Source organism: Sus scrofa, chromosome 9 (assembly GCF_000003025.6).
Source record: "Sus scrofa isolate TJ Tabasco breed Duroc chromosome 9, Sscrofa11.1, whole genome shotgun sequence".
NCBI lineage: Eukaryota > Metazoa > Chordata > Mammalia > Artiodactyla > Suidae > Sus > Sus scrofa.
Genome location: NC_010451.4, coordinates 122,913,057 through 122,937,467, shown reverse-complemented (window position 1 = coordinate 122,937,467; position 24,411 = coordinate 122,913,057). Strand labels below are relative to the sequence as shown.

At 47.7% G+C, this 24,411-nt stretch overlaps 1 protein-coding gene across 10 annotated transcripts in view; it reads right to left on the bottom strand.

The window, feature by feature from the left end:
- CACNA1E (calcium voltage-gated channel subunit alpha1 E) overlaps positions 1 to 24,411 on the bottom strand; it is a 490,987-nt gene that overhangs the window by 380,905 nt on the left and 85,671 nt on the right. For all 10 annotated transcript variants that reach the window (XM_021102616.1, XM_021102615.1, XM_021102620.1 and 7 more), the window contains one exon: positions 1,172 to 1,607. In XM_021102616.1, coding sequence (XP_020958275.1) covers positions 1,172 to 1,593 — 422 coding nt within the window. In that variant the 5' untranslated portion in view covers positions 1,594 to 1,607. The remainder of the gene's footprint in view (positions 1 to 1,171; positions 1,608 to 24,411) is intronic.

The following is a 24,411-nucleotide window of genomic DNA, read 5'->3' as shown; positions in this document are numbered from 1 at the left end:
GACAATGACTGCGTGCACCCACCTCACAGTAAGGATGAGGATGAACGGGAGCTAAAATAAGTGAAGGTGCTCAGAATGTTGCTGGCACTTAAGAGAGCAATGTAAGGCTTTTAGGACTAACAGCCCTGGGAGAGGATCAACAGGAGAGAAGGCTTGCTGAGTGCTGGCCCAACTCCTCTCCAAATGGCAGGAGCCCGCACACATGAGGGCTTGCTGAATGAATGAACCTGAAAACATGTTAACATCCATCAGAAAAGCCCACCAGAGATCAGCTCAGCCACCCCCATTGCACCATCCAGGAAGGTGCAAGCCAGGAAGGCAAATTCCATTATGACCAGCACCGCCAAAAAACACCGAGAGCCGGTCTCCTTGCCCTTGATGACATCTAACGACTCTTCAATCTAAGTAAGGCAAGAAGAAAGACACATCCGTACAGGGCATACAGACACACAGAGTGAACACTGGCATCCTAAGGACAAATCCAGTCCTTGAGTGGGGTATGAATCTGGGTGATTAAAAATTCCATGAAATACTATCTCCCTTTAATTTGGAATTCCTAGGAATAAGAGCCCAAGCCCTCAATAAGCATCAATCAGGGTAAAGGTGGCCAAAGGCAGAACATAAATGCTTTTGCTTTTCTACAGAAAAAAAAAAAAAAAAAAGAGAGAGAGAGAGAAATAAAGGGTTTGGGGGGAGGGGGAGGGTCTTGGTCCATCTCTTCCATCCACCGTCCATCTCTTGCCCCCAAACGTCATCATTCACACAAGAGTGACACTAGAAAGAGGAAGGTTAGCAGAAATTCTGGAGGAGAAGAGATAGACGGTTCACATTTTGGTGGATTCTCCGTGGTTTTACCGAGATCCTCTTTTCAGGGATGTTCAGGGTGTGAATCTGGCCCCAGTTCTTTCTGCCCAGGCTCTTGGTCAACAAGCACGCTCACCACCCATTTGACAGCCATAAGCCTCGGTGGGGTTGACACAGCCTGTAGCTGGTTAGTGGCACCATGGGGGCTGAGGACCTCAGGGACCTCCTCGGAGAGTCAAGTCCCCCTTTTGCGGCAGCGGAGACAGGTGCACCTGCCTCTCGGTGCCCATCCTTTCCCGACCCCACGCCCCTGGCTCCTCCCTGGCCGCCCCGCCCCACACCCGGCTGCTGCCCGCCAGGTACTCACTCCCACTCCTTGCGCCGCGCCTGCGGGGTGCTCTGCATCTTGTGCGCCTCGTGGGCCTTGATGATGTCCCGCTGCTCGATGAGACCCCCGCGCCGCCTCTTCATCACCTCGGGGCTCACAGGGAGGAAGGGGCTGGAGCTGCCCTCCCAGCCCGGGCCCTCGCCCTCCTGCACCGGGAAGAAGTTGTCGAAGCCGGCGGCGGCGCAGCGCGGGGAGGCCGGCAGCATGCCCACCTCCTCGGAGGCGTCGGCTTCGAGTAGCGCGCACTGCTGGGGCCGCCATGCCTCCTCCTCCGGCAGGGCCAGGACGTGGCGGAGGCGGTGGCCCGCGGCCCTGGGCTCAGGGCTCCCGCCCGCAGCCGGGCAGAGGATGGGCTCGGGCAGCCTGCGGCCTGGGCTCAGTCCACGCATCTCGGGCACCATCACAGAACATTGCTCTGCGCGGGGAGGTGGGCGAGAGATAAGGGGTGGGGAGGGCAGGGAGAGGAGGGGCGGGCACAGGGGGATAGAGAAGAGAAAGACGTTAATGACATCGTCCTCCAGGGCGAGGCTTCGGGCCTGGCCCAGAAACTGGCACACAGTAGGCACTCAATAAACGGCCCTCAGGAGCATCCATTGTGGACCAGGCTGGGTGCCAGGTGCTGAGTGTCTAGAGTTCAACAAAGCAGGCTTGATTTTTGTCCCATGAACTTCAATCTAGGGCAGAAGGCAGAGGCTGGAATAATTACTTGGAACCCTGATAAATGTCTCAGGGCGCCGCGATCGGGAAGGAGGCTGCGCTTCTCAGCCTCCACCTCCAACAGCTAGCTGGTTGTTCTCTCCATTTGTGGGAAAAGAAATCCTCCCAACTCTCTCTCTTGTGTCCTGACTCTTCTGGAGAAATCCAGCTGCTGCCCTAACTCCCACACTCCCTGCCTCAGGACTGGCTAACCCATGCACGAGTTCCTTCCGCCTTTCCTTATCTGCATCCCCGCAGGATCTGCGGAGCATGTGTGGAATCAGGTGCCTGAGCTTCCCTTGAGCTTCATTTTTCTTTCCCATGCCAGGGAGGTTGTGGCTAGATTTGCCTCTGAAAGACGTACTCATTCAATCAGCATGGGCTGAGGGCTTACCACGTGCCAGGCACTGGGCACGCCAAGAGGAGCTGGATTTAGTCCCATCCTCCCCGCGGGAGAAGCGGAAGAACATGGATTTGACCACAGGACCTGATGTGCTGTGACTGCGGTCGGCCCTATTGCTATGTGAGCTCATAGGAGGGGCCTCTCGGCGCATCTGGGGTGGGGCTGGGGCGCTGAGTGGATAAAATGCCCCTTAGGCCGCATTTAAGCAGAACCTGCCGGGCCGAGGAAAGGGAAGTTTATAGGCAAAAGGAAGAGCGTGTGCAAAGAGGATTTAGGAAACCCAAAGGATTCAGAAAGAATTCCCACAGCAAATCTGAGGTCTGGGGGAGGGGTGCGGGTAGGGTAGTCCTGACTTGAGAGAGCCTGAACTTCCCACCTTTTCCAGATCTACCTACTGCCTCCCTCCCAGCCAAGAGCCCAACCCTGAATTCCCAGCCTCCTCTCTAGCCACGCGCCCCCAGTGACCGCAGGTGTCACATATGCCCCCTTGGCTCCAACACCTGCAGTTGGTTCTACACGTTGGGAGGAGCCCTGGAATCCAAATCGCTCATCCAGTGCTCACTGAGCACCCACTGTGCACGGAGGTGGGGGGGGGGGACTGTGCCAGGCCCCAGGGGAGACATCTTCCCAGCATGCTGCCCTCCAGACCCCGCCCCTGCCTGCCCTGGTCTGCACTGCACGTCAAATCGCAAATCACAGAAACAAAGAATATTTCAAGGGGGCAGGAATCTTAATGGTCCAGCTGTATCATTTTACAGGTGAGGGAGCTGAGGTCCACAGAGGCAGAGTCTTGTCCAGGGTCCCACTAAGCAATAAAAGTCAGAGCAGGGAGAGGGGTCACGTTTCAAATCCCAGCTCACAGTTTTTTTTTCATGCTATGGCTCACACTGTCTCTGCCCCGTGAAGCAGAAGTCCGTCGATGCCTCTCCAGCCTCCTCCTCATTACAAGAGGGAAGCAGGTAGAAAGAAAAAGGCAGGATGATCTTAGTGCACAGGTGATAAAGCCTGTTAGGAACCTTACACGGACTCTGACTTCCCTGGAGAGCGGCCCATGGCATCTTCCTCCTTTGTCGCCTCCTGCATTTCTATAGCACCTGGCCTGGTCGTGTCAGCACCACACCCAGTGCTGGGCTGGAGCCCTGGGGATGTGCTGCTCAGTGCAGGTCCTCAGCCACCAAGGCTGGGGGCAAGGGGGAAGGGGCAGGGGAGGTAAAGGATCCAGGATAAGCTTGGCGGGGAGGAGAAATGAAGGAGAAAAGACATCTCTCATCCTGCAGACAGTTGGGCGGGTCCCTAGAAAGAGTGATTCATGTTCCTCACATTCTCATTCTGTCGCAACGCTGCTTGATGGATTTTAAATTTATCCTTCATTCCTACGGTGTTTAAATGTCTCTCCCCCACCCCACACATGCACGCACCCCTCCCCGCCGCTCCCACTCCCTCTGCAGCCTTTTGCACCGCTAGAAACCCAAGCACCCAAGCAGCATCCTCGTCCCCAGGACCCCCCACCCCCACCCCGCCGCAGCAGAGGCTCCCAGGACACCCTCGCGGCTCCCACCAAGCCCCCAGGACCTGGCTCCCGGCCTCAGCTTCCTGGCCCACCCTCTCCCCTCTCACTGGATTTCCCCTTCCCAGACACTTTGCCAAGTTGAATCACATCTTTGCCAAAATTACAGCAGCAATAATATGCACTGCAGCACTCCCGCTTCAACAGAATCAATTTTACGAATATCAAAACATGAAATTATCTCATCTTTCCTTTAAGAATTCCTGTTAAACAACCCTTCTATTATTGATATAAATGCTCATCAGGGGAATCTGTCACCCCCACCACCTGCCAAACTGGCCAGTCCCTAGGTCTGGCTATCATCAAGCTGAGAGGGCCTCTTCCATCCCAGGCGATTTAGACGAGACGGCCCCTACATCTTCCAGGGAAGGACCCTTGAATCCACTCTAGGCTGAGCTCCCCGCAACCCTCACATTCTGGCATTCCTTGAATTCCTTGAGATCAGGGATTCCGTTTTATCTTTCTATATCCAGCACCTAATACTGAATTCTACACATAGTAGGTTGCTATGGTGGTCATTGCTACTGTTGGCCAACTATTCTGGTTATCCCCCTCCTGGGCACATAGTAGGTTGCACTTCCTGGCCCCCTATGGTTGAACGGGGTCATATCACCCTCATGCTGGCCAGTAAGCTGTGAATGGAGTATACCTGCCACTTCAAGGCTAAGCTTTTAATGCCAGTGCAAGATCTCTAGATCTAGAGGGACAGGCAAACTTTTTCTGTAAAGGACCAAATAATGAATATTTTGGATTTGGCAGGCCATGCAATCCTTGTTGCAACTACCCAAATTCTGCTACTGCAGCATGAAGGCAACCAGACAATAAATGTAAATGAATGTGACTGTGTTCTGATAAAACTTTATTTATAAGCTTTTATAAACTTTGCCCTTTCAGTTGCACCTCTTGGACACCATCATCACTCACTCTGTGCCCATGGGAGTGGGCTCTACAGAGTGGTAGGCCAAAATGGGGGGGGGGGTAGAGATTCACAAAACAGAATCAATAGGGGACACACCAAAGAGAGGCTTCCTGAGGGCAAAGCTGCTGTCCTGTGGTCCCCACACCTCAGTTTCTAGGGGAAGGAAAACGAGCCCTGCTGCTCTGAGATACTGGCCAACAAATGAGTTCATGAACATTCCCAGGGCACCTGTCTTATTTCTCTAACACTTGCTTTCTACTCACCTTTCCTCTCGTTCTTTGCTGCTTTGTTTGGCTAATGGGCAGGGGACAGGATCTTAAATTGCGGGGTTCCTGAGGAGGAAGAGGGCTTAGTGACACATTTGCAACACAGCAGCGCCTTTAAAAAATTTTGCCTTGCTTGTCAGGCCACATGCAATAGCAGGGAAAGGGCCTTCCTTCCAGCCCCACTCCAAGCATCCTGCGCTGCCGAAGATGCTTGAACTGGTGGTCTCATTCTTGAAACTTTCTGCCCTCTCTCCCTTCCAGAACCAAAGTGGAGCTCTTCCTCTGAAAGGGAACATTATGTTCTTTGCACCATCCTTCCCTCTATATCCTATCAGGGGTTTTCATTTTATTCATCTATTTTTTTTTTCTTTTTTGTCTTTCTGCCATTTCTGGGGCCGCTCTTGTAGCATATGGAGGTTTCCAGGCTAGGAGTCTAATAGGAGCTATAGCCGCTGGCCTACGCCAGAGCCACAGCAACTTGGGATCCAAGCCGTGTCTGCAACCTACACCACAGCTCACGGCAATGCCAGATCCTTAACCCACTGAGCAAGGCCAGGGATCGAACCCGCAACCTCATGGTCCCTAGTCGGATTCGTTAACCACTATGCCACAACGAGAACTCCAACTATGCATCTATTTTTGACTGCTGTAGTAATAATGGTCCATGCATCCCTCTGGTCCAACTATGCCTCTCTGGCCCAGCAGGTGAGTCCGCCACACTGAGGACATGCATCTTCCTCTCACTGACGTCGTGCCCATTCTACTCCTACCCCTCACTTTCTGATTCTTCCAGAACATGGGCCTCTTTCAGCCACCTTCTAAAAAATGAATACACCAGGATGTCAACAAAGTTTATGCTCTTGTGAGTGTGCTGCCTTCACACCTTGAAAGTTTTGAGTTCAGCAAGGATATGCCACCAAATGGCAAGGGTTGGGAGACAGTGGAAAGAAATGGGACTGATGGGCACTAAAAGGTGAGTGGTGGGCACACAAATGTCCCTGAGCTGGACCTGAGCTATCGCAGCTCTGTGCCATTTGTCTGCCCTGTGCAGGAAGAGGGCAAGAGAGTCTCAATTTCTGACTATAAGAAATGAAAAACCACAAGAGGAAATCACTTTTTAAAATAAGGTACTATAGGGAGTTCCTTTGTGGCCCAGAGGAGGCAAATCCGACTATATCCACAAGGATCCAGGTTTATCCCTGGCCTTGCTCAGGGGTTGGGGATCGGCATTGCCATGAGCTGCGGTGTAGGTAGCAGATCGGATCCTGTGTTGCTGTGGCTGTGGTGTAGGCTGGCAGCTGTGGCTCTGATTCAACCTGTAGCCTGGGAACCTCCATATACCATGGATGCAGCCCTAAGAAGCAAAAAAAGAAAAAAAGAAAGAAAAGGAAAGGAAATATGATACTATACAACTGAGAAGCCATTCTGAGTTCCTTTCTAAAAATGATGCTCAGAGTTCCCTTGGCGGTTTAGCAGTTAACGAACCCAACTAGGATCCATGAGGATGCAGGTTAGATCCCTGGCCTTGCTCAGTGGGTGATTTAGGATCGAGTGGTGCCGTGAGCTGCAGCGTAGGTCACAGATGCGGCTCACATCTGGCATTGCTATGGTTGTGGTGTAGGCCGGCAGCTGCAGCTCCATTTGGATCCCTGGCCTGGGAACTTCCATATGCTGCTGGTGCGGCCCTAAAAAAAATCAAAAAAAAAAAAGGAAAGAAAGAAGGAACTGATGCTCTAGGAAAGAAACTGACACAGTTAATGGGCTTTCTGCCCAGTAAAAGGAGAGGCGGGGAATGACCCTACTCCTGTCCTCACCCACCTGCTCAGAGAGGACCATTTCTGGTATGGTAATAAATATCCATCTCGGGATTCTTATCTGAGCCAGCTTGCCACCCAACCACAAAGGAGGAGTAAAAGCTGGACCGTTTCCTTTGCTGTAACCTCCTAAGGCTGTGGTTGTCAAGCTTTAGTGTAGAGCAGAATCAGCTATATTGCTGATTTTAAAATTCAGATTCCTGGAACCTCCCTCCAGACATTCTCATGCACTAGATCATGGGTGGGCTCAGGAATCTGCAATTTTAATAAGCAGCACCCCACCCCCTCCAGCCCAAGGATCATGTCTTGAGAAACACTAAAAGCAGCATATAGTCCTGAGAGGTTGTGCTTAGTGGGTAAGAAGTAATGTCCCAGATGAATGAGGATATTAAAGGCCCTGCAGGTAGGAGAGTGTCCCTTCCGCCCATTTTCAGTCTACACCACAAAATGAAGTTATGAAGAGACATGGAGGATGAGTTCCTTGACCCACCCCCACTCCCTGCCAAGCTCCATCCTCCCTGGGCCGACGTCAGTTTTTGCCCATCCCACATTCCTCTCCATATGTCTATGTTGTTATGGTGACTGTTCAGGGATGGGCTAATGTCCAACAGCAATTTGACAGGCTGGTGCATTCTGAATGGAAACCAAGACTCAGGGAAAACACAAGGCTTCCAATATGGAGTGATCGCTAAGTCTGCTGGGGTGGAGAGGACAAAGAGCCTTGATCCGGCATCAGAATCTCAGGGCTCAGGAGGCAGTTCTGCCACCTGCTAGTCATATCTCTAGGTCAGTTTCCTCTCTTGAACGATAACAATAATTCTTATGATATCATTTATATTCTATTATATAATATATAACAACATATATAACTATGCATTATATTGTCATGGATAATAACATAACCTGTCTTACAGAAGTCTCCGATGTTAAGACAACATCTGAGAAAGAACCTGGAGATGTGGATTATGTAAATACAAGGGAAAGAAGAGAGGTTAGGAGCCAGCCTTCTGAAGCCAGGCCACCTGGGTATGAATCCCTACACTCCTCTGACCCAGCGAATCCCTGGGCAGATGACATGGTTTTTCATTTAAAATGTCATTAATGGAGTTCCCGTCACAGCTCAGTGGTTAACGAATCTGACTAGGAACCATGAGGTTGACGGTTCGATCCCTGGCCTTGCTCAGTAGGTTAAGGATCCGGCGTGGACGTGAGCTGTGGTGTCGGTTGCAGAGGCGGTTCGGGGATCCCGCATTGCTGTGGCCCTGATTTAGGCTGGTAGCTACACTTCCCATTCGACCCCTAGCCTGGGAACCTCCATATGCTGCGGGTGGGGCCCTAGAAATGGCAAAAAGACAAAAAATTAAAAATAAATAAAATGTCATTAAGTGTAGATACTTCATCAAGTTGTTCTGAGGACTGAATATAGAAACATGTAGAACAGTACCTGATAAAAATGCTCAATAAATATCAGTTATCATTTTTATTATGTAAATGACATTAATTTATTAGAGTAAATAATGCTAGAAAACAACCCCTAAATATCTGTGGTTTAACAGAGTAAGGTTTATTTCTCTCTTGTCACAGTCTAATGACACAAGTTGGCCTAGAAGATGGGAAAGCGGGGCTCTGCTCCACACAGTCTTTCAAGGACCCAGATTTATCTCATTCAGTGGTCCTATCATCCCTCAAGGTTGGCTTTTTTTTTTCCCCCCAGGCCAGAAAGTAAATATTTTAGGCTTGGCAGGACTTGCATTTCAGCTGCAATTTCTCAACTCTGCCTTCTAGTATAGAAGCAGCCATAGATGATAATACATAGACAAATGAGTGTGACTGTTTCAATAAAACTTTATTTACAAAAACAGACAGCTAACACCTGAATCTAAAGCTTTAGAGTCCTCTGCTACACTTTTTCTCTCCAGCCTAGAGACAAAGAAAAAGGAAAAGCACTTGAGGAATCTTGCAAAAGGTCTGGAGGCCAGACCTGGAAGTAACGTCTGTCACCTCCCTCTCCTCCACTGGCCAGAACTCAGTCTCCTGGGCCTCGTTAACAGAGGAAAGGCAGAAATGCAGTTTACCTCTTTGCCAAGAGGGGGAGGAGAAAACCTATACGGATCATCTGTATCACACTATGCCTATTTATACTGTGATAACCAAAAAGTGAATCAAAATGCAAATGCCCACAAATACGTCAAATACCTGGAATTTTGGCCAATCCAGTGGGGTAGTAACCAATTGCTAAAAATCAGCCACATCATAATGTGTACAGAAAAAGAAAAACAGATATGGTTTATGCAAAAGAAAAAGGGCAAACCCTGAATGTTGTGGCAATCAAGTCACCAAAAGGATCCGGATGATTTGGAAAACAGGACCTCAACGATGCAAAGCGCTGGTGGGTCCTGATCAATTATGCAGCAGGCTCACACCACAGACGCATCGATCTTTACAATCCTTTGATGAATGATGACACACACACACACCCCACCCGCCGCCACATACACACTGGCCTTTAAGCTACGTGAAGCCACCCTGTCCTGTAAGCATTGAATAAATATTTATAAAAAGGAGGAGTGGGGGAGGGGAGAGGGGCGGGAAGGACAGCAGAAAGGAGGGAATTTCCCATACCATAATTTTGCTATTGTGGTGAATTAATCTTCTTAGAGAGTTGGCTTCTGCAGAAATCCTTACAACTACATTCGAGTGGGTAGGAGTGGTTTTAAGGGGCTTTTGCTTGCAACTTTCCAATCTGCATGAATATTCATCTTTCTCTTCAGCTTAAAGAATCTGCTTACTATCTCCATGGGACCTGCCTGACTTAGAGAAGGGAAGGGAGACTCTTAAATATGGGAGAGGAGATTTCATACACCACTGCGCAGAAAGGACCACGGATTCATTCAGCACACGGATTCATTCATTTGTCGAGCACCTACTAGTGCTGGGGAGGGACAAAGGCACTGGGAATTCTATACAGCGACACAGAAGGAATCCAGAAGGAAACCCAAGGGGTTAAGCTCAGCATAGGCACTTTCTTTTTTACTTTTTTTTTCTCTAAACACAAGTACTTTTTAATGTAGACCAAAAATTACTTCTACGAGACTACCTTGAAATTCTTGAGCATCTGTGATATTTCCACAATTTGTTACTTCTGTCGCTCCTTCTACTTCTCTAAAGCACCCAGACAGAAACAGAGAAACAGAAAGGCCAAAAAGGAATGGGTACTTTTTCTGAAGATCTTAAGGCAGGTAGAAATCTCAGGACAGAATACTACTGTTCTTCGGACAGCCTCCGGAAGGGGTCACGTACGACAACAGCTGGAAAGAAAACAAATGCCACAACTCCTTGGACCTGCAGAAACAGAGTTGAGGTGCCCCAGTTGCCTGGCCTGGGACAGAGAAAGGCTGGGGGGCTCACTTTCAGGAGAGCACATGTATTCCCTGACAGGTGTACATCTGTCCAAACCACTGCGGCATCGGGGCGGACAATCCACAGTGCTGCAAAAACCTCTCCACAGTATCTTATTTCCATCGAGTACTTCTCAAGGGTCAATCGCAGGAGCACAGGGCATCTCCAGCTAGTGCCTGCTAATATGCCCCCACCCACACAGACTAAGACAATTTGAATTGATTTCCCTGGAAGAGTAAGTTCCTGTTGCAGTAAAGTGAGGGGCGGGAGACAGCACTATTTGTGCAGCCAAAGGGAATCTCCTCTCTGACCAGGATTCCTATTTCAATGCAGGCTTCCAGAAGCACTCACCCAGGCATAGCCCCTCACTCTGCAGCTCTAAGCATGGAGCACGGTTGCACTGAGAGAGCCCGTCTGAATCACCAACGAGAGAAATAAGTGCAGAGCCCTGAGCCTGGCATTCGAGGTCTCCTCAGGGTGGCCCCAGGAAGGAGGACAAGCCTACAGCCCTCAAGGGCCTTGCATTCTGGCCAGCTGGGAGCTCCTGCAGTGGCCACCATCCCTTCCAGATGCTGAGCTCTGCCCCATCCATCTGCCAGGGTGGGCTCATCCCAGCGGTCTGGCCCCAGCGTCAGACCTGCCTCAGAACCCAGCCTTTGTCCGGCCACCCTTCAGCTAGGCTTGGATGCGTGGGAAGTTAGAGCAGCCTGCCAATAGGAGCAAAATCATGGCTTCTGAGCTGGATCCTCAGGCGCTGATGGAAATGGAATTAGGGCAGACCAATGCCTTCCAAGTGTGCCTGGTCTCTGAAAGCTTCTAGATGCTTTCCTTCATCCCACCCTCATTGCGTCATTCTCCGACTACTTATTTATGCTTTTTTCTTTCTGGTCATTGATTGTGTATTTTACCATGTAATTACTAACAATGATATTATAATCAACCTGTTTTTAAGCCAAAGAATTCGTGGAGAACAAAATTTGCATTTCCAGGGATGATATGACCTGAAGGATTTAACGCTCAATACAAACACACAGTGCACAATATTGGCAATTCCCAGTGTGCAGCTCAGACTAGTGTTCCCCGGGATTGGGCACTAGGACACAGAGCACTTGTGAGATTAGACCTATAGCAATTACAGCCACATTGTAAGTGGCTGCATGACTACAACAAGCTAAAAAGAAAACCCATAGCAGGCATTACAGTTACCTCTTCCAGATCTTTCCAGGCCCCACCCTCATGCGGTCTCTAAACAGACTAATGTATAAGACGTACCTGTTACATGTCAAACATTGGGCTAAGCACCAAGGCGACAGACAGACCAGTAAACAGTCTGACATGACACCACGATAAGTGCTCCAACGAGAAAAAGAAGAACATGCTTTGGGAGTCCTAGACGGCACTGGGGAGCTGGGAAGACAGGATGTCTAAGCTGAGAACTGGACATTGTGCAAGAGACGGTCACACTGGGAGAGGGTAGGGGGAGATGAGGTGGGCCGCGATTTAAACCCCCTGGTCAGAGCAGACCTCATACATCTGAACAAACTTGAAGGTAGGGAAGGAGTGAGGAGTTCTAGTCTCCAGGAAGACAGAAAAGGCAGTGCAAAGGTCCTATTGAGGGAGCAGGCCAAGAACATTCTAGGAATAGGAAGGAGACCGGTGGGGCTAGAACAGGAATAGCAAGAGAGAAACTCAGGTAACACGGAGGGCCTGTGCCTTCCTGCTCTGAGTGCAGTGGGAAGCCAGCGGAGGGTTTTAAGCAGAGTTGTGACATTATCCTACTGGGCTGGTGTTGGGAAGAGCCTGCGGCAGGAGCCGGGGGAGACAGCAGGAGACTATCAGAGTGGGAGCCACTGGAGCACTAATACAGAGCGTGTGCCTGCTTCCTCTCTGGACCTCTGGACACAAACTGATCCATGGGAGCTCAATGTGCCTCGAGGAAGAGTGGAGGCAGGGTGGGACTGGGGAGCGGGAGAGGGAGGGCCTGGGACAGTCCCCAGCCCACTTCCAAAGCTCCTGTGTCCCCCGAGTGGTTCGGGAGAATCTCGGAAGATTTCTTGTCTTCAGCACACACTGCCCACAGAGAGGAGTGGGGCATCTTGCCACTGTCCTGAGGAGCCGCAAGGCTGGGGCAAGGAAGAGACAGGAGACTAGAAGCATTGGCAGGGCAGACAGAGGCTCCAGCAGCTGATGCCCTGACCCCAGTACCCACCCATCGAGAGACATCCATGTGCCAGTCACAACCCCCCACCCCAGCGTCAGGCCAGGAGAGCTCCGGGAAGGAAGGAGCAGGACAAAGACTATTAGTTAACTGTATATTTCATCAGTAGAATGACAAATCGTGAGATAACTAGAAAGTTTCTGGCTAGAACCAAGGAAATACATGAATTTGGGAAGACTGGGTTGTTTTCCATTAAAGTGGCTGGGGACTCGGAAATCAAAGGTTCCGTAAATAATGGAAACACTATATATTTCTGAGTTTTGTGGCTGTGTAAATTCAAACCTGCTTTGCAATGTATCCTTAGGAAGAGCACTGAGGTACAGCACAGAAATACTGCGGATGTGATTCCACATTATTTATCTGGATTATCTGGACTATTCAACCTTTGGAACAGTTAGAGAGGAAATTCAGCAATGAAGGTTTGGACTGTTCAAGGTCATGTCTTAGGACCCCACCTGTAATGTGTGCAGTCTTAACGTGGGTTACCATGGCACTGATTGTCATAGCGTCTTCCTAGGCAATGCTATCCATAAAATCATGATTTGATGTGCTAATTCTATTTTTACCCTTTTTCTTCAGTTTTCTAAAAAGACTTAAATTTTCAGAGCAGTTTTAGGTTCACAGCAAAATGAAGAGGAAGGCACAGAGTTCCCATACACCTCTCGCCCCTGCACACACACAGCCTTGTCTACTGACAGCATCCCCAAAGTGGTACCTTTGTTAGGACTGACGAAGCTCCGCTGATGCATCATTATCACCCAAAGTGCAGAGTTTACATTAGGGTTTGTTCTACTTGTCCAACATTCTATAGGTTTGGACAAATGTATAATGACAGGTATCCACCATTATAGTATCATATAATGGTGCCTTAAAAATCCTCTGTGCTCCAACTATTTAACCCTCCTCACCTTTCTGACCCCCGGCAACCACAGATCTTTTTACCGTCATCGTTGTTTTGCTTTTTGCAGAATGTCATGTGGTTGGAATCATACAGTATGTAGCCTTTTCAGATTGTCTTCTTTCACGTACTAATGTGCACTTAAGTTTCCTCTGTGTCTCTTCATGGCTTCATAGCTCATTTCTTTTCAGCACTGAAGAATAACCCATTGTCCGATGGTCCAGATCATCCACATACCTACTGTAGGGCATCTTGCTCCTGAATTTCGGCAATTACAAATAAAGCTGCTAAAAACGTGTGTGTGCGGGTTTTCACAGGGACATAAGTTTTCAGCTCCTTTGGGTAAATGCCAATGAGCATGATTGCTGGACCACGCAGTAATAGGATGTTTAGTTTTGCACAAAACTGCCAAACTATCTTCTAAAGTGGCTGTGCCATTTTAGAGTCCTGCCAGCAATGACCGAGCGCTCCTATTGCTCCACATCCTCACCAGCATTTGGTGGTGTCAGCATTCCGGATTTTGGCCATTCTAATAGGCGTGGAGAGGACATCTCATTGTTTTTCGTGTTGCCTGCTTTTCAAAGTAAACTCCTCACCCGGGAATGTTCCCTGGCATACCACCACGTGGGAAATAGTGTCCTGGTTGACATGCAGGCTCTGCCTAAAGTGATTAAGTCATCTAGGTTTTAGTGTTGACCACGAGAGAGAGGACGTTAAGGATTACCCACGCTCTCCTCCTAGTCATTGCCTGAGTCAGCTCTAAATATGCCCTGCACAATCACTCAGCCCATGTTTGAACACCTCTATTGACAGGGATCTCACTGCCCCCAAGGCAACCCTTCCTACTTTAGATCGCTCCGTTAGGATGCGATTTCTTTCCTATTCTGTGCTGAAATCGTTGTGTGTCAACACAGAAATCAATGAACTGTGAGGAAGAGTAATTCATTCACCCCCACCCAAGGCTGATCCTCTAGAAAAACGAGGATGTAATCGGCAATAAAAACAATGAAGAGAAGCCAAAAATCAATGTGTCTCCGTTGGAAGAGCTCTCCGCTGAAATAATGTGGTGCTTTCTCAACTGACTCAGAAGACCACAAGATTTTTCAGTTGCTTCTTTTTCCTTTTCCACCTCTTTTCCTTTCAAAAAAATCTGTTTGAGCTTTCTTACCAGTGAAAGGCTAATTGTAACCTTCCTGAAAGCCATCCCCTTTTGATTCAGGTTATTTCAGGAAGAAGCAGCTCCCACGACTTCAGAAGAAGGGCAAAGCGGTCACAACATGAGGGAAAATCTTCAAGGGATTTGGGAGGTGGGAGGGAGAGCTCACTGAAGGATCAAGATCGAGGTTCACCTAGAAACCCATGGAGGAGGTTTTCCCTAATATTTATGCCCTCTGGGTGTAGACAGAATTTCTTTCTTTTTTTTTTTTTTTTTCTTTTTGCTATTTCTTTGGGCCGCTCCTGCGGCATATGGAGGTTCCCAGGCTAGGGGTCGAATCGGAGCCGGCGCCACCGGCCTACGCCAGAGCCACAGCAACTCGGGATCCAAGCCGCATCTGCAACCTACACCACAGCTCATGGCAACACCGGATCATTAACCCATTGAGCAAGGGCAGGGACCGAACCCACAACCTCATGGTTCCTGGTCGGATTCGTTAACCACTGCGCCACGACGGGAACTCCTTTTTTTGTTTGTTTTTTGTTTTTTGTTGCAGAATTTCTGAAGTGACGTTCTGCACAGCAGGACCACCAGGAAGGGAGTTCTGTTTCTAGTTGGCTCTCCATCGCATTTTGCCCTTGGATGGAGCTGAAAAGGCTGATTTTTAGGGACAGGGCTACAGCTTTCAAGGAGATGCTTGATTTTGCTTGATGAAGTAAAACCTCTTGGGAATCACACTAGAGTAGGTCTGGTGGTGCCGCTAAGACATTTTTCTGAAAATGAGACAGAGTGGAAAGTTGTCACAATGTAAGGTGACCCAGGCTGGGTCTGGGGAAGGTAGGGAGGTGTTGGGGCTCCAAGAACCCCAGGCTCCTTCAGCGAGGCCCATGGAGAGGAAGCACTCTCCTGGACGCCCAGCTCCCAGGATGCCAGGAGGGTTTTCCTCCAGAATTTACCTTTGTTCTGAATTGCTCTTTCTGGTCCTTCCTCTTCCTCTATCTCTAGCTTTGTCAGGTGACAGCTTAGTGTCAGCAAGTCAGCGGCCTCTCCTGGCCTCGGTTTTCTCATCTGTGAGATGGAGATAATTTTCCTGGCCTCCAGTAGATTCAGTGTGAGGATTAAATAAGATTAAGCATAAAAAAGCACTTCCCAAGCTATAAAGCTTACCAAGGAAGGTGTTCTTGTTATATCATTTAAAGTTTGAATACTTCTTTTTCTATTTCTCAGGAAACAGGGAAGGAAAGAATAGCTGTCCCTCACACTCTGAAGGCTTTATGAGAAATGGGAATTAATTGGCTCTCCCATCAGCTGAAGCATCTGAGCAAAGCCTGTGGTCTTCAGAGATGTTGAGATGGCAGCAGATTAATTTTACAACTGACTGAAGACTAGACAGAGGTCAAGAGTCAGCCCAGGGCAGGTATCCTGTGGCCCATGAAGCCTCCCAGAAGCCTGGGATTGACACAACAATGGAAAAGTGAGCACCAGAGCAGGGATAGAAGGAAGGGGTGGCTTCCCTGAACCAAGTACCAGCGTGATAAGGTGACGTTAGTACATTAGCTTCAGGCTGGTGAATTGATTTGTTCCCTCTTACAGGGGCATCTGTCTCGGCAAAAATGAGGTGGCCCCAGCTTTGGCACGGTTGCTAGGATGGCATCCAGGATCTCCAAGGTTACTTTCTGGCCCAGCCAATGGGGTGAGGGCTTTTTAAGCACCGGAAGAGTGCCTGTGGGAAATGCCTGCAGGAACCAGAGGAGCAAGAGCTGACCTCATGCTCAGGCTGCCACCTGGAGGTCCCAGGGCTGAGGGGCCAGGCAGGGGGAAGGAGGTACAAGGAAAAGGCAAAGGGAAGGATGCCTTGAAGCTAGATTCTAAGCATCACAGATGTGGCCCATTTAAAAGCTTCTCTCACTGTCCTCCCTTCTCCCTAGAGCCTTCCTAGTGGACTCAAGAGGAGACCCAGGCACCTGGCCCAGAGGTTGGGCTGCTTAGGGGTCCAGGGCAGAGTCCTAAGCACTTTCACTCCAGTGAGATCTCGTGAAAGGAGAGGGTTCAATAAGGGAAGTCCCGCTAGAGGCTTGGGAGGTGTTGGGTGAGGCTGATATTCCTGCTTTTTCTAGAGATATTCTAAGAACTCAGCAGGTCCCTGTGCTTTTTCACCATGTAGTCTGTCTGTTTGCTTGGTTCATTATGCCCTCATCAGGAGACAGAAAGGCTGACTATCTTCAGGGCTCTGAGCTGCCCTAAAAGTCTCAGCCAGTAATTTAGTAGGTTGACTAGAGAGATTTTCCATCCAGGTACCAGAGGTGTTCTCCTCCTGAAATAAGGAGACTCCAGTCTTCCTTCAGTTCCCAGAAGAAAATGAGTTAACAGAAAGAATTTCCTCATTGCTAAGATTTCTCTTCTGTAATTGTTTTTCTTAAACTCTAAGTTCTGTTACCTCTATGTGAGAATATGGGAGGTAATTTTATCTGCTGTAACATCAACTCTTTATTTAGGGTTAAGTACCCTCCTAGTACTTTATTTAGGGTACTCACAAAGAGTACCATGACTTTACAGATGCCTCACCATCTAGACAAGTTATGAGAATGTAAGTTCTACCTTTTGACTAAAAGCAAAAGGAATTGTGAGGAAGATGCTTTAACTGCAGCCATAGTCAGCTACCTTCATCAAGGTCATCAAAGGTATCAAGACCATGATTTTGTAAAATATATACCATCTAATCAGCCTGGCTGATGACTTTGCTTCCCATTTCACTGAGGAAAAAGGCATGCTCAGAAGACAACTCCACAAACTCCCATAATCATATTGGCCCACCTACCACATGGTTTGTTTTCCTGACTATTCAATACCCAGAATGCCTCTAGCTGAAGTCCACTCCTCTTTGAAAAGGGAACCCCCCTTCACCACTGGTGAGAATGTAAATTGGTGCTGCCACCATGGAGAACAGTACTGAGGTTCCTTAAAAGACTAAAAATAGTACTACCATATGATCCAGCAATGCCACTCCTGGGCATATACCTAGAGAAAACTATTATTAGAAGAGATGCATGTACCCACATGCTCATAGCAGCACTCTTTACAATGGACAAGACATGGAAGTAACCTAAGAGTCCTTTGACAGATGAATGGCTAAAGAAGATGCAAGATATATATCAGCCATTAAAAAGAATGAAATAATGCCACTTGCAGCAACATGGATGGACCTAGAGATTATTGTAACCCGTGAAGTAGATCAGAAAGAGAAAGACAAATGTCATATGATATCACGTTAATGTGCAAACTAAAATATGACACAAATGAACTTATCCATGAAACAGACTCACAGACATGGAGAACAGACTCCTGGTTGCCAAAGCGGAGGGAGGGTAGTGGAAGGATGGATTGGAAGTTTGGATTAGCAGATGCAAACTATTATACAGAGAATGAATGAACGGCAAGGTCCTACTGTATAGCACATGGAATTATATGCAATATCCTGTGATAAACCATAACAGAAAAGAATATGAAAAAGAATATATATGTATAATGAATCACTTTGCTATGCAGCAGCAATGAACATTGTAAGTCAACTATACTTCAATAAAATAAATTTTAAAAAATAAAAATAAGAAATAAAGCACACCTCTCCTTGACACAAACGTGTATCTCTATCTCCTTCTCAAGGACAATGCTCCAGTAATTCTCTTTCTCTTCTACATCAATTTTGCACTCTCTGTTGGACTGCCCCCATTAACATACAAATAGAGTGTTATTTCACTCACCCTAGAAAAAACACTTCCTTCACCAGCTGTTACCCCATTTCTTTGCTCCCCTCTGCAGAAAACTCTTCAGAAGGGCAGTCTATACTGATTGTCTCAGTTTCTCTCCTACTATTCTTTCTTACACCATCTTTACTTTATTTTATTTTTTGTCTTTTTAGGGCTGCGCCCAGGGCATATGGAGGTTCCTAAGCTAGGGATCAAATCGGAGCTGTAGCTGCCAGCCTACACCACAGCCACAGCCACACGGGATCTGAGCAGCATCTGTGACCTGTGCGACCTAATGGCAAGGCCAGATCCTTAACCTACTGAGCAAGGCCAGGGATCAAACCTGCATCCCCATGGATGCTAGTCAGATTCATTTCTGCTTAGCCACGATGTAAACTCCCTCTTACACCATATTTAAGGAAATGTTTCTCTTCGTGACTTTTGTTAAGGTCACCAATGACTTCCACATTGCTTAGTCGAATGATCATTTCTTGTCACACTTGATACTGTAGCCAACTTCTAAGGTGTCCCCCACCTCCTAGTAGTCACAGCCTTATGTAATCAATCCCCTTACACACTGTGCCAGGTTTGGTCTGTGTGACCAAGAGCACCCAGACGTCATGGAATGACACTTCCAATATTAGGTTCTAAAAGGCTGTGACTACCACCCTGGGTGCTCTCTTGCGTGCTCTCCCTCTTTCCCTTGGATCACATGCTCTGGAAGAAGCTGCCTGCCATGTCATGAGGCCACTCAGACAGCCTATGGAAAAGCCCACGTGGTGAGGAAATGAGTTGTTTGGCCAACAGCCAGTGAGGAACTGAAGACCTCCAAGAATTGTCAGCATGAGCCTAGAGTAGGATTCTCCAGCCCCAGTGTGCCTTGAGATGACTGCAGCCCCCCCAACCGCTGGACCACAACCTCGCAAGAGATCTTGAGTCAGAGCTTCTTAGCTTAGCCACTCGCAGATTCCTGACCCTCGGAAACTACATGAGATAATAAATGTTTGCTGTTTTAAGCTACTAAGTTTGGGAGTGATTTGTTACATAGTGGATAACTAGCATACCGGGCCCATCACATTATTCGACCCAGTTGATCACTCCTTCCTCCTTCAAACACTTTCACTTGGCTTCCATCACGGTACACTCTCTCTTGGTTTTCCTTCTCACAAATCACTTCCCCTCACCTTCCTTTGTTGCTTCTTTTAACTTCTGCTCAACTTCTTTTAGGTTGTGAGCTCTGAGACTTGTCCTTGGTCCTCTTCTCTTGTATGTCTACACTCACTCCCTTCGTAACCTCATGTAGTCTTACGGCTTTAATCATTACCATCTATATGTTGTCAACTCCCCAATTTATATCTCAGCCTAGATCTCTCTCCCAAACTTCTAACTCATGTAACCAACTGTTTACATGACTTCTCCACTTGGATATTTAACATACACTCAGATTCAACATGATCAAACACGAACTCCTAATTTTTTCCCATCCAAAATTGTTCCATCAATTCTTCTGAACTGATGATGGCAATTCCATCCTCCTCCTTACTCAGACTCTCCTTAACTGCTGTCTTTCTCTTAGTCCTCACATCCAATCATAAGGACTCCTATTGACTCTATCTTCCAGAATATAAGTGGATCCAGTTGCTTCTCACCAACCACTGCTACCATCTTAGTTCAAACCACCATCATCTCTCACGTGGATACAGCAGTAACCTTCTAACTGGTCTCCTTTTTCCCATCCTTGCCACTCTATGGTCAGCCTTAAACACAGCAGCCAGTGCACAGAGTGGTTCTCTTAAATAGGCACATTAGATCATTCCTCTCTGCGCAAAACCCTGCAGTATATCCTCATTTAGCTTAGAGTAAAAGCCAAATCCCCCCTCAATGGCCACAAAGCCCACCATGGTCTGGTTTCCCTGTTACTCCCTGACTTCGTCTTTTACTCCCTTACTCTGTTCTAGCCACATTGGCCTCTGGGCTGTTCTTGGACCATGCTGGGCACACTCCCACAGCATTTGCATTTGCTGTTTCTTCCTCATGGAATGCCCTTCCCCTAAATAGCATCATGACTAAGTTCCTCATCTTTTTCTTCAAGTCTTTGCTCAAATATCACCTTGTCAAGGAGGCCTGTCTTGGCCATCTGATTTTATATGCCGCTTCCCCAGTACTCCCAAGCCTTCTTATTCTACTTTTGTGTTTCTTTTTTTCCCATAGCACTTAACATCTTTTGACACACTAGAAACTTTACTCACTAATGTTAGTTCACTGCCTGTCTTCCGTTGCTAAAATTTAAACTACAAAAGGGCAAGTATTTTTCCTGTTTTATTTGCTGATATGCCCTAAGCTGCTAGGGCAGGATCTAACAGACAGTCAACACTAAAAAAAAAAAAATTGTTGAATAAATGAATAACTCTCATTTATATAATAGTTATATATTATAACTATTATAGTTGAATATAATAGTTGAATATGAATGAAAAAATTGTTGAATAAATGAATAGCTATTACCTACATAATAGTTATATTTATAACTATATCTATATTATTATGATAAAAGTCTCACAAGTTTTTTTTTTATTGTCCACAACACAGGTGATGAAACCAAGGAGAAGGGAATGAACACTTCTCATACTTACTATGTGCTAGACTTGCTATAGGCAATATTGTATTTATTCCTCCTGTGTGCCAAGGCTCAGAGAAGTTAAGTAGCTTCTTAAAGTCATAGAAGTGGTGAAGCCAAGCTGGGATTTGAACTAAAGCCCTGGAAGCTGCACCTACTGCCCTTCCGACTCTTCCACCAAAGACCCACCACACCATGGACTCGTCAGGGATCTGTGGTCACCTGGGACAACTGTCTATGACTCAGAGAACCCAGCACATCACACCTTCATGGCGTCTCTCAAGGGCCCTGTCTGGAGACCAGAGCCAATCTCTCCCTTTCCTCGCATCCCCAGGGCCAGGCAGTGGTCCCATCTGTGACACATGGTGCTTGGGAGTCACACAAACAGCTCCAGGCCCTCAGACCCACAAGCCCAGGAAGAGGTCCTTGGTATTCACTTTTTGAATACTGAAAACATTTTTGCAAATTTTTGAAATATCAGGGATTTCAAAGCCTTTGAGGCCCAGGGAACACACAATGGCCCACGACTTCGCACTGCCTCCATCCGGAATGAACACCTGTTCTTCCCATCCCCAAAGCCCTGATGGTAATAACAACTAACAATAGGTTGGCTCCTACGACACACTGGATGCTCCCAAATGCTTTACATAAATTACATCCCTTTTAATCCTCACAACACTATAAGGAAGCTACTACTATTAACCCCAATTCATAGATGAGAAAAATTGAGGCACAAAGAAGTGCGGTAACCTTCCTAAGGTCCCATAAGTGGGAAGGAGTCTAGCCAGGATTGAAACCCAGGCAGCTTACCGTCACAGCCTGTGTTTAACTAATGCACCACACTTTAGCATGAAAGCATGTGGAACATATAAACAACACCTAGAGCTGTTTAAGGTTGCAGCACTCCACAGAACAAATCCATTCGTAGCCGCAGACAACACAGATTGGTAAACAAACCACCTCATATCTTCCAATACAGCTATCCAGTTAACTTCCTCATCACTTCATAGACCCTATTCTTACCTTCCTAAAGAGCCAGCCCTGCATGTGCTCCTAGATCAGTCATCTATTATTCATTGCTAAATGTAACATTTCAAAATTGCCAACATCACACAACATCTTCATGCTATGCTTTCTCAGCCTGCTCCCCATCACAGCCTCTCTCACCGCTGTCTTTTTCTTTTTCCAACTAATCATTAATTGAGGGCGGCCTCCCTTTTTCTCCAAGAACCATAATTTCACATTCGCTGCCAATAACTATATGGCTCTGTCTTATTTCTAAAGCGCTCTTTTTTGAGGGGAGGGGCTCATTAATCATTGATCACACACATTTCAACCTACCTCGTTTTTTCTTCCTCTTCTTTTTTAAACACTGATTACTTGATCTTTAGGATTACATAAATTTCCACTCACCAGATGCTGGTCAGACATCCACTCTGGGCCTGCCTACTATGGTGACAACTTTGAAATAGCTCTCTTGGAAAAAGCTGGCTTTACCAGGTAGGAAAATCAACTTTAAAACATTTGAAGAATTCTGAAAAGGAGAGAAATACCCCTGTGGGCTGGAGGAAATCAGAAAGGCTTCCTGGAGGAGGTGAGGTCTGAGCTATTCTTAAAGAACAGATAGGGTTTGGCCAAAGTGAATTGTATAGGCAAAGGGGTGGAGGTTGAAGTTAATAAGGCTTAATTAAGTGTCAGGAAAAAGATTCCAGTTGGAGAAACATGGGAGATAAGATTGGATGAAATCCTAAAATGCTCTATTGCCCTGTGAAAAGTCACAGAGATTATACTGGGAAGCACCAAACTGCCTATGTTTTACATTTTCTGTGCTGATCTGCCATAGAGTTCTCTCAAGAATAATATTCTCTGCTTATCATCCAAGGGTCAACAAGAGGCCAACAAGAGGCTCTCCACCATTTACTCAGTCTCTCCCCAGAGATATCTGTCCTTCCTCTAAACACACACACACACACACACACGCCTGACTAGCTGAGCAGGTTCCTGGGCTACAGTACTACCCCCAGAGCATGTGTCCTGACTGCTATCAAGCATCTCAGAACACCAGGGACAACCTGGTTCACCTGAGACTCAGCCCCCGAGAGGGTGTTCTCAGTTTCCGTCTCCACGGGGATCCCTCAGCTTAGCTGCTTCTCACATTGTGACCAGCCCTTGCCCACCCCATATGCATCCGAGACCCAGGTTAGGTGGAAACAAATCCACCCTGCTCAGCAGTTCCAACCCTGTCTTCCTCCACTTCTCCCTACAAATGGACAGACTCCCCATTTTTTGGTGGGGGGTAGTGCTGCCCCTATGGCAATATGCAAGCACCCAGGCTAGGGGTCAACTCAGAGCTACAGCAGCTGGCCTACACCACAGCCACAGCAACACCTGATCAGAGCCATGTCTGTGACTTACACCACACTCACCGCAATGCCGGATCCTTAACACACTGAGCGGTGCCAGGGATCAAACCTGCGTCCTCATGGGTACTAGTCAGGTTCTTAACCCACTGAGCCACGATGGAAACTTTCAGACTGCCCTCTGAAGCAAGTCAGCACCAGTCCCCCCCAACCATAAACCTCCAAGCTCCCCCATCCAGTGCCTCACCTCTGGCCCCCAGCCCTGCCCCAAGCAGAGGGAGCCAGTGCAAGCGAGAGGCTGCAAAAGAGAGAAAAGAACGAAAAGACTTGTAGACATTTCTTGGTATTTTTTTTTCATCGTGGTTAAAATACACATTGTGGGAGTTCCCGTCATGGCGCAGTGGTTAACGAATCCGACTAGGAACCATGAGGTTGCGGGTTCGGTCCCTGCCCTTGCTCAGTGGGTTAATGATCCGGCGTTGCTGTGAGCTGTGGTGTAGGTTGCAGACGCGGCTCAGATCCCACGTTGCTGTGGCTCTGGCGTAGGCCAGTAGCTACAGCTCCGATTCGACCCCTAGCCTGGGAACCTCCATATGCTGCGGGAGCGGCCCAAGAAATAGCAAAAAGACAAATAAATAAATAAATAAATAAACAAACAAATAAATAAATAAATAAAATACACATTGTGGTTAAAACACAAAATCCACCATTTTAAAGTTTACAAATCAGTAGCATTTAGTACACGGACAATGTTGTGCCACTATCCCCGCTATCTCATTCCAGGGACTTCTTCATCCTTCCAGAGGGACCTCTGTACTCATTACGCAGTCCCTGGCCAATCCCCCACCCCCCAGCCCCTGGCAACCACTGATCTGCTTTCTATCTCTACGGATTCGCCTATTCTGGATATTTCCTATATCTAGAATCCTACACTCTGTGTCCTTTTGTCCTTGGCTTCCCTGATGATGGTTTGAATTCATCCATATGTGTGTTGAGGACCCTGGCTCAAGGCTCTAATGACAAGGAGGACAGGCTCTTGTCTGATGGACCCACAGCACCAAGTGTACAGGGCCTTGGGAAACACAGCCCACCTGCCTCTACACACAGAAGGCGAGAGAGGCCCTACGGAGAACCGGGCCTACCCCTCCACAAAGTCAAGG